This window comes from Mustela nivalis (genome assembly GCF_964662115.1).
Source record: "Mustela nivalis genome assembly, chromosome: 2".
Taxonomy (NCBI): Eukaryota; Metazoa; Chordata; class Mammalia; order Carnivora; family Mustelidae; genus Mustela; species Mustela nivalis.
The window spans coordinates 96672370-96686625 of NC_139021.1; the positions used below are offsets into that span (position 1 = coordinate 96672370).

Below are 14256 nucleotides of genomic sequence, written 5' to 3' on the forward strand. Positions count from 1 at the left end.
AAGAAAATACTCATTTTATTTATTCTAAACTCTCTGTCTTCAAGGGAGCATCCTTTGGGAGGTGCCTAGGTCAGAACTACAGGATTTGGAAACACACATAAGTTGATGCTCTGTTTTTATCTTTTGAAATTGAATAACTTTTGAGTCTGTGCTCATAGGAAGATTTCTACCATTGTCTGGAGAGCTTTGATCTCCATAAAAAAAACAGGAATTCTCGCAAAAGACCCCAAATAGCCAAAGCAACCTTGAAAAAGCAAAATAAAGCTGGAGGTTTCACAATTCCAGATTTCAAATCCTATTACAAAGCTGTATTAATCAAAAGAGTATGGCAAAAAACAGACAAACAGATCCATGGAACAGAATAGAAAGCCAAGAAATAAGCCCCAAACTCTATAGTCAATTAATCTTTGACAAATAAGGCAAGAATATGCAATGGGAAAAAGATAGTTTCTTTAATAAATGACACTAGGAAAACTGAATAGTCACATGCAAAAGAATGAAACTAAACCACTGTCTTTTACTAAACACAAAAATAAGTTCAAAATAGTTTAAGGACTTAAGGACTTAAGACCATTAAAATCCAAGAGGAAAGCACAGGCAGTAATTTCTCTGACATTCATCACAGCAACTTCTTTCTAGATATGTCTTCTGAGGCAAGGGAAACAAAAGCAAAAATGAACTATTAGGACTACACCAAAATAAAAAGCTTCTGCAAAGCATGGGAAGAATCAACAAAACTAAAAGACAACCTACTGAATGGGAGAAGATACTTGCAAACAACATTACCTGATAAAGGATTAGTACCCCAAATATATAAAGAATGTATACAACTCAGTATCGAAAAACCAAGACATGAACAGACATTGCTCCTAAAATGGCATCCAGATGGCCAAGAGACACATGGAAAGATGCTCAATGCCACTCATCATCAGGGAAATGCAAATTAAAACCACAATGAGAGATCACCTCATACCTATCAGAGTGGTTAATATAAAAAACACAAGAAACAACAAGTGTTGATAAGGGTGTGCAGAAAAAGAAACCCTCATGCATTATTGGTGGGAATGCAAACTGGTGCAGCCACTGTAGAACACAGTATGGAAGGTCCTCAAAAACTAGAAATAGAACCTCCATATCACCCAGTAATTACACTATTGAATAATTACCCAAAGAGTATGAAAACACTAATTTGAAGGGATATATGCATCTGTATGTTTAAAGCAGCACTATTTACAACAGCCAAACTATGGAAGCAGCCCAAGTGATGAATGGATAAAGACGATGTGGGGTGTGTGTGTGTGTGTGTGTGTGTGTTTATACATACACACACAGGAAATATTATCTGGTCATAAAGAAGGATGAAATCTTGCCATAAGCAACAATGTGGATGATCTAGAGAGTATAATACTAAGTGAAACAAGTCACAGGAAAACACAATATGATTTCACTCATACATGGAATCTAAGATAGATAACAAAAGAAACAATAAAAAGAGACACACTGAAAAATAGACTCTTAATTGTAGAGAACAAATGGATGGTCCAGAGGGGAGGTGGCTGGGGGATGAGTGAAACAGGTGACGGGATTGCGGGCATACTTATACTGAAGAGCACTGAGTAAAGTACAGAATTGTTTAATCATTACATTGTACACCCGAAACTAATACAGTATTGTATGTTGACGATACCGGAATTGAAATAAAAGAGAAAGAATTAAAAAAAGGAAAAAAAAAATCAGGGGAACAGCAACAGTTTTGGGAGGGGAACACGAAGGATGTGAGCCTTCTTAGTAGGCAATAATATTTACATAAACAAGGCCTTCATATTACCCTTTGGAAGGTTCTCGTCCCATTTCAAATATTGCTTAATACTGAAGACGGATTTTTTTAATCAACCTTTGGAGGTACTCTTTAAGTTATAGTCTCTTCTGACATTTTGCAGATCTGAGATTATTGGTAGGTCTTGTTATGGTCTTAAAATTACATTCACAGCCTTCTTTGTAAAAAAGTACTTAAAATGGCAGAGTTTTTATAATAAACATTTACCAAGAGAAAAATGAAAAATAAATGAGAAGAAAATCAGGAATTCTCTTTAAACATGATGGGAACCTGCCGTGCTCGGAACTGTACTGAATCAAGCCAGGTGCCCAAATGGTCAAGGAGGAAAAGGATACAGGGAATGCTTTTCAAGATCACCGGTTCTCTGGCCTGTGAACTGTGTGTCCGAAGGGCCACTTCCCATTTTTTAAAAATCTGGGCCACTGACTAAATTTTGTTCTGAAGTCTATTAATAAGGAAAACAAAGGCCCCACATGCAATGCACAAACACTTCAGAATTATTTTCAATTGCTTGATCGGGTCATGGTTTCACAACTCCAAGTAGAAGACACAATGACACAGCACATTTCAGCGACTTCACAGGACATATACATGAATCATGGCATGAATCACATCCAAAATGTGTTTGTGATGTACCAGTCTCACCAGGTTGAATCAAGACCTCAGTCTCTAGAGAAGAAAGGCTCTGAGACAGGTTCAAATTTGGGACATTCACCAGCTAACAATATCTGAATGAGAAGCCTGTGATTATTGTCACTGATACCCTCAGAAAGGCTGCAGGATGTTCGCTGTCAGGAGATGAAGCTGCTGACCCTTTCCCTGAACTATTCTTCCCCCAAATTAGGACGGAGTCTCTACCGGGGACAGACTGCCTCTCTGAGGATGCCATGCAGGAGGGCTCAAGGTTTCAAGCTTCACAGAAGAACACTGATGCCTTCTGAGTTTCTGTCTAGCTGTTTGCACCCGGCTCCTTGGCCATCCAGTGCCCAAAGCTGGACAGAACTGACCTCTCCTCCAAGCATTCCCATGAAGCTAAGTCTCTGAGAAACTAAGAGAAGCACCCGGACAACCTCTAGGAGTCCTTGTTTCTTGCTTACTAGACTTCCGTTGTTTCAGTTTTAAACTATTCTCCAAGAGCGAGATCTTCTCACCATAGCTCTGCTGAGTGGCCCGAAACCACAGACAGGAAAGGATGGCTACCATCTGTCCAGGAGATGAAAAGAAAGGTGAATTCACGCAGGTGAATGTGGGAGTCAGACACATCAACACAAATTACTACCCGCTTCCTTGTTGACATTTTGTCATTTCACTCATTGAACCAAGAGGGCTTTTCCCGAGGAGCTGCTAAAGTAAGCTGGAGAAGCCTCCTTGCCAGAGGTTTCACTCACTGCTCACTGCTTTTCCCAGAGAAATGGACCACAAGGACTAGTACGGTGGTTCTGAACTCAGACAGTGAATAAGTAACACATCCTACTCGTGTTCACACTTCGAAAATACCAAGAAAGGACGCAGTCCTTAAGTCGGCGGAGGGACAGATAAGCTGCGGTCCATCCAGACGATGGGATATTACTCAGCACTAAAGAGAAGCAAGTTCTCAAGCCATGAAAACACACAAAGGAAAGAGCCAGTCTGGAAAGAAGACATACTGTAGGATTCCATAGAACTCTATGACATTCTGGAAAAGGCAAAGCAAATGGGTACTGTAAAAGGATCAGCGGTTGCCAGGGGTATGGGGGAGGGAGAGACGAAGAGACAAAGCACAGAGGATTTTTAGGTGAAGTGAAATTATTCTGGATGATGCTGTAATCGCGGATACATGTCATTTTACCCTCAGGATGTACAGCACCAAGAGGGAATCCTAATGTAAACTACGGGCTCCAAGATAATAATGTATCCCTGTGGGTTTGCGGACTCCAGCAAATGTATCTTGCTGACGGATGTTGATTGGGAGGGAGGTCGGGCCCGTGTGGGGACAGGGGTATATGGGAACTCCCTGAGCCTCCCGCTAAATCTTGCTGTGAACCTAAAAGGTCCTGGGATTGAGCCCCAAATTGGCTTTCTGCTCCGCGGGGAGCCTGCTTCGTCCTCTCTCTCTCTGCCTGCCTCTCTGCCTACTTGTGATCTTTCTCTGTCAAATAAATAAATAAAATCTTAAAAAAAAAAAAGGAGAGCTAAAAATAAACAAAGGATACATATCTTTCCTATGGAAGCAAGCAAAGGGTAAGAGGACAATGGGAGAATTACAGCAACACAAAGGCCACCGATGAGTTCATGACCGTGCAGCACATCAAGCATTTTAAATGAAAAAAACCCACATTTGCAAGAAAATAGTTTCACTGATTTTATGAAGGCCTTCAAGAGGACATTAAAGTTAACCTATTTACAAAAAAGGAAAAACATTTAGAGGATTATTAGAGCATTAGGATGGGTCTGACCTTCCACATGGTTGTCAAGAAGGGGTGTAAAGGTTTCTTCAATTTAGGCAAATGGACTCGTTATAATAGGTAGGATATTATGTTACTTAAAGAAATAGATTAAGATTTTATGAGACAAGGTTCATTTCCAATTAGGTGAAACATCAGAAGAAACATTATTAGGACTTTTCTTTCATTTAGCCTGAGACTTCTAAGTGCGTGATGAAGTTTAAATTGGTTCTAAAGATAATGCTTTATGATGATGAAACCAAAAAAAACCCCCGATAATGAATATATTTGTGATTAAATCCTCATTCTTCCTGTACGCTATAAATTAAACTCTGAAAAAGAAGGAATTTATAAAGCCAGTGTTAAAAAAAAAATTATCACTCTTAAACTCTGACACATTAATAAGAAACGGACACTATGTAAATATCAAAGATTTCAGGGTGTAAAGGAAAATCACGCAGAAATTGCCTAGTCAGTCCGAGAGCAGTAAACCGGAGTCAACCGGATGTGGGGAGCCGAGGGACGAGCACCAGGACATGCTCGAGAGGAGACCGTCTCCTCTCGTCTACCTGACGTCGTCTACCACCTTGACCGCCACCGGAAATGTAATATCAAGAAGAAACAAAAAGAGAAAGTTCCCAAGCTTGCTTGCTGTCCACCAGAATATCCACCTCCTGTACCATAGGTTTTTCTTTATAAAATCAGGTCTTGAGATACTTTTTATGAGTGTAATTGCTAACAGATAAATCTATGTATATATCCATACGATCACTACTTGAGAAGAATGTTTAACACAAGGTTTTCTACATTCTTCAAAACAGGTAGTATTGTGTAATTTTTTTTTTTTTTTTTTTTTTAAAGATTTTATTTATTTGACAGAGAGAGATTACAAGTAGGCAGAGAGGCAGGCAGAGAGAGAGAGGAGGAAGCAGGCTCCCTTCTGAGCAGAGAGCCCGATGCGGGACTCGATCCCAGGAACCTGAGATCATGACCTGAGCCGAAGGCAGCGGCTTAACCCACTGAGCCACCCAGGCGCCCTGTGTAACTTTTTTTAAAAAAGATTTTATTTATTGGAGAGAACACATGGGCAAGGGGAGAGGCAGCGGCAGAGGGAGAAGTGGGCTCCCTGCTGAGTAGGGAGCCCGATGCATGGACTGACCCCGGGACCCTGAGATGGTGACCTGAGCTGAAGGCAAGTGTTTCACTGACCGAGCCACCTATGTGCCCCAGGATTGCTTAACTTTTAGGAAATGTCCTTTCTGGTGCTTTTTATCACATTAAAAATAATAATAATAATAAAAAAAAGACACACCAAATAATACATTTATTTTTAAAAATAAACCAAACCTCCAAAACCTCTGTAGGAGATGACACGACAAGCCGACACCCACAGAAGACCCCTACCCCCTGCCACCCCCATCCTGCACTTACTTCTCAGGCTCCCCATGCTGGGCGCGGGGTGGGTCCGGGGGGGCAGCGTGCTGTGGTAGGGCGGGGTGGTGCTGAACAGAATGTCGTTGGGCAGGGCCTGGTCCAGTACTGAACTCCGCGAACTGCCGAAGGGAGATCCCCTCCGATTGCTGCACACGCTCTCGTCTGAGAGCGTGCGGTGGAGCGATCGTCGCGGAGACAGGTTCCCGTAGAAGGAAAACTAGGGGTTTAAACGTAGCGGGAGAAGGGTAAGACAGACATGAAAGAGTTGAAAGCAACGAACGGATCGGACTCAATCCAGGGGGGGCGGCACACACACCCCTCGCTCACTCGGCTCTCTGGGTTCTCCCTAGGTGGACACGCGGGCACGGAGCATGAGCTCGGCAACGCTAAACCAGGCGCGGGGGTCATCAAGGCACACGTACCAGGGCTCTGGTGCAGTTATTGGATTTGAATGTTTTCCTTCTTTGACATTCTGAGAAATATTATCATGAATTAGACATGCACGGTGTTATTAGTTCTGAAATGTTTAATGGAACCTCTGTCACCTGAGAGCAGTACCAGCTCCCACAGCTGGAGAAGGTTGCAGTTTCTGGCATAGTTATTCAAAAGCACACAGAGCGCTGGCTTGACTTTAATTCGAAATGACTACATTTTCATAGGAGGCAATTTCTGTACCCATCAACTGCATGGGGGGTTCAAGGCCATCTAAATAGTAATAAAACTACTTTTGAACATGGTCGCTTTCTAGGCCGTGCAAACAGGTTTCAGAAAAATGCTATCAGTCCAGGAAAATCTTGTCTACTCAACAGCCACCACCCACAGAAGTCCATTACAATTGTTGAAAAATGGAGCTACATAACCAGATTTAAGGGAACCAGTGAAATGATCATCCCACAGAGGGTGAGGAAAATTCTTACGCAAGAAGCAAGTGGTCCAATACTTAAGAAAAATGAAATAGAATCTGACTTTCCAACTTCTGCTTCTGCATACAGAACCACATTCCTTTTATACAAACAACAGTAAAAGCCAGAGTGTTTGCATCAAACAAATGCAGAAGTTTTTTTTTTTTTTAAACATTTACATTTGTGAGTGCAGCAAGGAGGCTAAAAATATTTCTATTGTATGTGTTCCTTCCATTCTGTCAGGCCTGTCCAACTGATGAATGGTAACTGGATGCGTGGAGACTACAAAGTTAAATTTACACCATGAAAAGAAGGTGATTTGTCTCAGAAGGGGGGAGGGGAAGACCCACATACCAAGGAGAAGTTCATTCCTATAAAAAGAAAAGCTATTTGCACTTCTCGTACAACAATCTACACCCAAGCTTAAACAGTACCATAGACACGGCTGGATACAAGTTTAGGGAAAAAAAAAAAAGGGAATCATTATGATTGACTTCTTCTGGGATTCCCTCTTCACACACACCAGCAGGTCCTTCAGAACATGATTACAGGAGCATTAGATTAAAGCGGCTTTGAGGTAGTATCTAATTAGAGTGTTATTCTAAGAACACAATTAGGTTAATTGCAGTATTGTTTTATTATAGGGAAGAGAGAAGCTCACAGACTTGCTGTTTACCCTGATCACAATCAACATGGCAATGCCTGATTTTTTTTTTTTTTTTTTTTTTTCATTTGGACAAGATTAAGCTCGGGATTAGACGGGAAAAGATCCAGATTCCCTGTTCGCTCTACCCACGCTAGTAAGCTGCCCTTCCGACCTCTCCCGGGCTCGCTCTGCTACACGATACAACAAATCCTGAAGAGGGTCAGTGGTGCCCAGACGAACGGGCAGAATCACAAGGGAGAAAGAATGCGGGTGGGGGGTGTTCCTGAAACTTCTGAGTCTCTTCAGACCCTACGTCATTGCGTCTGGTCATTTCAAAGCCTCCCGGAAGTTCGCTAACCTTTCTTCGTCCCTCCTCCGCGAGGGGACTGTCAGGAAGCATCAGTTTCAGGAAGTCTTCCTTGGACAGCACGTGCTGCGTTTCTGAAGCAGCCTCCCCCACCACGGTCTGCCGAGCCGCTGTGGACAAGAGATCCATCTCGCCATACAACCTGTGGAAACAAACCAGAGGGGAAATTAAGAGCAGGGTCAGCCTCCCTGACGAGTGCCTGAAGCCTGAAGGATTGAAATCCACCGTCGCGACAACCGTGGACTCCCACGCGCGGAGCTTAATTATTAAGTCGGTTCATGGTCGCCTCCTCTGCGCCAGACCCCCACGTCATTTTCCATCTGTGAAAGGAGCTCAACTGCAAAGTCAGAGTTCTGAATAATTCAGAACGAGATCAGATCCCCGAAGCTCTGGATGGGGAGAAAAATAGAGCTCATTTTTTTTTTTTTTTTAAAGGCCATGTCAGAAAACACATTTTCAATAATTCATCAGAGATGATCATATGTCCTTTGCAGGCACACTTCCTGTGTTTCTTAGAAACCGGAGAGAGGCTCTCTCTTGTGGCTGGACAGCCACACCCCCACATCTCACCCTGGCAACACGGAGAGAGGCACCCGAGGGAGCCTGAAGTTTAAGAGTAATCGATGCGGGCGTGTGCCAAGCATGTTTTATTATCAGCGATTCCGCAAAGCCGTTTGGGTAAAGCAAGCAGCTGTCTCCTTTAATTATCAGGATATAAAGATGTATTTACGGACAACAAAAGACTGTCTCAGAGAATTTCTGTTTTCAGCTCTTTTCCAGGGAGAAAACCAGGGAGTCATCTTTAACAGGTTTGCTCTGGACATGCAGTCTGAGCAAGCAGACATTCCTGGGGACACCGGGAATTGCTGGTGGCTGGACCGTGGGCAGAGGTGAGAGCTGTCCTTGCCGCACGACCTGCGAGGTCAGGCTCCAGGAGTCTGAGGTTCAGGGCCGCGGGTGCTGTCACCTTCACTGAGACGGCTCTACTGCAGAATCGGGGCTGTCGTGTCACAGGGCGAGAGCTCACTGGGAAATGACCGTGGTAAGAAACTGACATGGACACACTCAAAATGAACAACGGTCATCTGGAAGTCTCTGCGGCTGCTGCTTTGTTTCTGGGGTGGGCCAGGTTCAATCAGTGAGGGTTCCACAGTATGGTTTTAAAGGGATAACTGGGAACTTCCGAATTCCATGGAACTTCCGGAGAGCATAACCTGTTTTCTATTTTGTGTATGAGACAGTGATATTCTGTAATCCTGGGGTACAAACACACTAAATGTGGCTGATCCCCTTCCGAGCATCATCCCGTAACCTGGTGGAACACTGCGTTTTCAGTCTGCAGGGGTGAGAGATTCATCACTTCCACATTAAATAGAGTGTTTCCTTGTTTTAGGAGCCCTTGACTTAGCTGGTTGGGGTCGAAAGGTGCCTAACCCCCGCCCCCAACAGGATGGGTACAGCCCGCCACACTGAGACCTGGCTGGGACAGTGCCCTTGTGTGATGCCCTGACACCCACATCTGCAGACCCCTTCCTCACAACACCCTTGAGGTTGCCCTTCTCTGACTGAAAGTGCCATCAATCCCGTGTGTTAGAACGCACAAACTCTGGGGGGTTCTGGAGAGAACATCCACACAGGCACCTGTCACCCTTTCCCAACTCTTCAAGAGCACTCCCCTCCGACAGAGCTTCTGCACAGAACTTAAAAGGCTTGGGATGTATTAAAGAGGCAGAAATACCAATGTTATCATTAGGGATTTGCATTTATGGTAAAAAAATGTGGTTATCACCACAAAATTCCTTTCTAAATAACTCATCTGCAACTACTGACATGATGGTTTGTGTGTGTGTGTGTTTTAACAAAAAGATTGTTCTGTTTCAGCACTAAAATGATTTTTAATTGAGAAAGCAGTGTCAGGTTCTCCCTATTTAAGAAGTGGGATCATTCTTCAATGGAAAAAGTGATACTAATTTACCAACCAAGCTTAAAATCTAGAGGAGCTCTCTGAAAATGACCGCAGCCCCCAGGGCACCCTCCAGGTGTCCTGGTGCTGACGGGACATGGGGACACAGCTGAACACAGGGACTTCATAATCTGGTGCATGGGAGGTTTTGTTTTTTTTTTTCTTAAGGCTGTCCTTTTAAAAATAAGCCAGAGAATAGAGAAATAGCTCTGACCAGCCTTGCTTTGCATCCTTGAAGTGTGATTTCTTTATCTGTCTCTTCAAAGAGACAGCAGCATAATTTCCATATGTCCTGTCAAGCGGATTATCAGTTTTTTTGTTGTTGTTGTTGTTTTGTTTTTCTTTTTTCAAACAGGTACATAACATCCCTCCCTGCCTGTCCCCATAAAACCTAACAACTGAAAGGGAAGCCAAAGTCATGTTAAAATTAGGTAAACTACATTTCCTTTGATGATGTCACTTACACAACAAATTTAAGAAACACACTCATGGAGGGGCACCTGGGTGGCTCAGTGGGTTAAGCCTCTGCCTTCGGCTTGGGTCATGATCCCAGGGTCCTGGGATTGAGCCCCACATTGGGCTCTCTGCCCAGCAGGGAGCCTGCTTCCTCCCCTCTCTCTCTCCCTGCCTCTCTGCCTACTTGTAGATCTCTGTCTGTCAAATAAATAAATAAAATCTTTAAAAAAAAAAAAAAAGAAACACACTCATGGACTCTGCGGGAATTCAAATTGTCCTTGAACTTGTTTATTTAGAGATGGGCTCTAGGGTCACACCATCAATAGCACATTACCATGAGTCTTCTACTGCAGGCAGCTTTTTGGAAATAAGAATAAAGAACAGGGATTTCTTTTGCGTTTATATGCAAATGTCAAGGAAAGAGAACATCTCAGAGAAACATAAATGTGAACATTTAAGAAGTTTTACAGAGATGTTTCCGGATTACTCCTTTTAGAAAATATACTTCTGTGGAGGGGGTACAAACACACGTGCTTAGTCGATCCCCGCAACGTGTGAGGTTGCCTAGGGCCGAGCCGCCGTCCGCCTTACCCCTGACACTCAGCCACTTCGGGTTCCTCAGGCGGCGGGCTGCCCTCCGACTTCTTCCAGCCGATGACGTACTTGCTCACTGAACCTTGCCTGTGGTAGGGCTTGGACACGGACCCGGGGACCTGCTGGGCGCTGCTGTGAGACACGATGTAGACTTTGGATGTATCCAGAGACCCACTGTTCTTAGAGCAGTGAGCTGAGGGGCTTCCTGAATGGTGTGAACCACTGAGGAGAAAAACAGATAAAAGCTGTCATAGAACCAGATTCCGGCAGTGCAGACATGCCTCCGGATTCGGGGGCATGGTGCGTTACCCCTGGGGGAGTGTGGCAGACCCAGCCATCCTTCCTCCAGGGGCCAAGGATGCCCATGTGTAAGCTGTATGCCTGTGGCTGGAAGCATGTTAAAAACAATTGGAGGAGGGAGCCTGCTTCCCCCCCTCTCTCTGCCTGCCTCTCTGCCTACTTGTGATCTCTCTGTTGAATAAATAAATAAAATCTTAAAAAAAAAAAAACAATTGGAAGAAAATCAGAGAGAAACACAAGTAACATATTTATACTGATGCTTCAAAAGGTGGGAAACCCCAAAGAAGGTCCTTAATCTCAGTGGCTGCCAGGAAAATGCCAACACAAAGCACAACAGAGTACCACGGCACACTGGCCACATGGGCAAACACGGGACCATCTGACAGTGAGTGTCCAGTGTTGGCCGGGCTGGGGAGCCAAAAGCATGTCAGACAGTCTGGAAGGCAGGCGGGGCGTGACCTGCGAAGGCGTGCGGGGCACAGCGTGTGACCCAGCAATTCCGCTCCTCAGTGGACACCACAGAGAGACCCCTGCATGGGTGCAACTGGAAACAGGCAGCAGTGCGGACAGGAGGACTGATCGTAGTAGGTCCCCAATGGCGCCACCTCGATCATCAGTAGCCAACTAGACGGTCAATCATTAAACAAGAACGGATAAAGGGGATGCACCATGAATAATGAACCAAGCCCACAAACAACTCGGGCAAGCCTCAGTGACACCGTGTAGCGAAAGAAGCAAGTCATGAAAAATGCGTCAAGTGTGATTCCATTTTTAAAGGAAGTTTATAAACAGGCAAAATGGCATTGGTCAGAAACACAACATATTCAGTTAGTAAAACAACGAGGTGATGTGAGGGGAGAAAGGATCAGGAAAGCGAGTTCGTGGCTACTGAGGAAGAAGGGAAGGGGCTGTGGGTGTGCAGGACACAGGGATCTTCTGACAGAGAAATGCCAATTCTGCATCTGGTGGCTGTGTGCGTGTTTGCCATATGACCGCACACTATAACGGCCACAAAATAAAATTTAAGTGATGCAAACCCCAAAACAAAACAACACAAAATTTTTAAAATCAGTGATTAAACTAAGGCCAGAAGGACTCCCCACTGACTGCATAACCACATGCAGAAATATAAAAGCCTAAAGACCCTTTTTACTTCAGGAAGACTGACAATAGAATGTCTTATAAAAAATGAGCAAGAACAGAGATCAGGGGATTACTTTACAAACACGAAAAAATGTAAATGTTTAAATTGGGGTAGGCCTCCTGGTAGGATGAACTATAGCCTTATTCCGGAGCCCCTGAGAAGCACCTACCTTCCTGAAAACCTACATAATCAAGCAAGTATCCTTCGACGCAGGCAGTAGGGGAAAAAAAAAAAAAAAGTCCAAAATTAAGAATGGCTATTAAAATGGACTTGTTAGAAACGTTCAAAAGGAAATAGGGTAACAAAATAAACCAACTCATTTTTGAGGGTTTACATAGCTGGAGACGCTGCGGTAAATGGAAAAATTAAACACACGAACAAAACAAATAAAACAACTCATTTACAACTATGAAGGTCTGGCATTTCTGCGTGGGACTCAAAGCAACTTCAGTTCTGGGCTCTAGACTGCAGACCCTGGGGGGAGACGTCTTCCTGCCTTCCCATGCCCAGGGCCACCCAGGGAAGCAGCAAGGACTAAGGGAGCTAGTGAACTCTTTCCATTTACTGGGTACACACCCGGGAGTCACCTTCCAAAATGAAAGCTCTACATCCAGGCCATGAAGTCTGAAGGCCCACATGTTGTCCCCGTAAGCTGCTTATTTTTGAAAAGCTTCAGATCTGGGGATAAGGTATAAAAACAGTAGCAAAATGCCTATCTATCATTCATCTACAGCCACTAACTGTTAATACCTTGCTATATCTGCATTATTCCTCTGTCTCTATATTCTTCTCTGAACCATTTGAGAATCAGTTGCATGCTTCATGACATCATACTCCCGCATTTCAGAGTAAGTCCATAAAAAAGAAGGATATTCTCCTTCTTTTATTCAGAGGGTACTGTTATTCACATGTTATTCACATGGTAATAACATGATGATCACACTCAGGGAATCACACATTAATCCCAGAAATACTTATGGCACTAGCTTCTCCATTCGGAGCCCAGTGAAGGATTGTGCGTTGACTTTAGCTACTCAGAAGTATCATGTACCTTGAAGCCTTTGATTATCCCTGAGATGTTTTACCGTTAAAGTCTCAGAGTTCCCCAGGTCTGGGAAGGTTAACATGCTGCATAAGCCACTCACACTCCCTGCTGCAATGACCAAGATGATGTCTCTGGAGGATGTACCATGAATAAGGACAGCAGTCAGAAATGGTTATGTGCTTTCCCATTCATTTTACAAAAGTTGTTTTGCTAATTCAGACTTGATTAAAATTGTCTTGTACCCCAAGAGTAAAAAACTTAACCTGAAACTCTAAAAAGATCTTGGGGCCGTGGGTTTGAGCCCCACACTGGGTATAAAGGTCACTAAAGAAAATAAATAAACTTTTAAACTCCAAGAACAAATTTGCTGGATTGATTTGATGAGCAATAGGGCAGGACCCTAGGCTTAAGAGCAGAAACGTCATGATAAAGGTTTCCCCTGAAACGGGTAGATATTCCAGAATGTTGGCAGGAAGCTTTTCATGAATCCTTCCCTTCTAGACTAAAGTTCTTACTTTCCAGTTTCACCCCCAACTTCCGATCACTGCCACTAAGGAAAGGGCATGAATAATAGTAAGCAAGAGTTAACATGAGCCCTTCTGTAGGAGAGGCCAGAACATGAAATTATTATTATTTTCTGCACTTGCTTCATTGCACTTTGCAAAACCTTGGTTAGGCTGATACGGTCCTGCTTTGGGTTCTGGGCGCTTACTAAGTGTCCTGCCTTCACAGCAAGGAAAAAAAAGAGGGGAGGGGTTCCTGAACTAAAGGTCTGAGCAGCAGAGACAGCAAGTTGCATCTGGTGCTTGTCCGGCTTTCTGGATGACTCCCGCGCACCCCTCCACCCACCACAGAAGCTAGTCTTAAAGAGTTTGACGTCCACCGTGTCCCTCAGCCCAGTCCTGGAATCCTACCACATACATAGCTCTGTGCATGCTTTCCTCTCAGATGGCCGCTGGGGAGCCCGGCGTGGGCTCTGGGACTGGTAGGGCTGGTGGTACCAGAGCAGGCCATGCAGTGATCTGCACTCCTGAAAATTAGACCCGGGACCTGTGGATCCCACGTGCCTCCCACTTCTCCAGAGAAACCCCCCAGCGGGTTTGTGAACTCAGTCAGTAAGCATTTACCAAGCGCGCTGCCCTGTA

General features: G+C 44.1%; 1 protein-coding gene across 7 annotated transcripts in view; it reads right to left on the reverse strand.

Moving 5' to 3' along the window:
- The window catches only part of SIPA1L2 (signal induced proliferation associated 1 like 2), a 106049-nt gene that overhangs the window by 20148 nt on the left and 71645 nt on the right, over nt 1-14256 (reverse strand). For all 7 annotated transcript variants that reach the window (XM_082718940.1, XM_082718939.1, XM_082718941.1 and 4 more), the window contains exons 14-16: nt 10620-10844; nt 7601-7751; nt 5692-5911 (exon numbers count right to left, since the gene is read on the reverse strand). In XM_082718940.1, coding sequence (XP_082575066.1) covers nt 5692-5911; nt 7601-7751; nt 10620-10844 — 596 coding nt within the window. The remainder of the gene's footprint in view (nt 1-5691; nt 5912-7600; nt 7752-10619; nt 10845-14256) is intronic.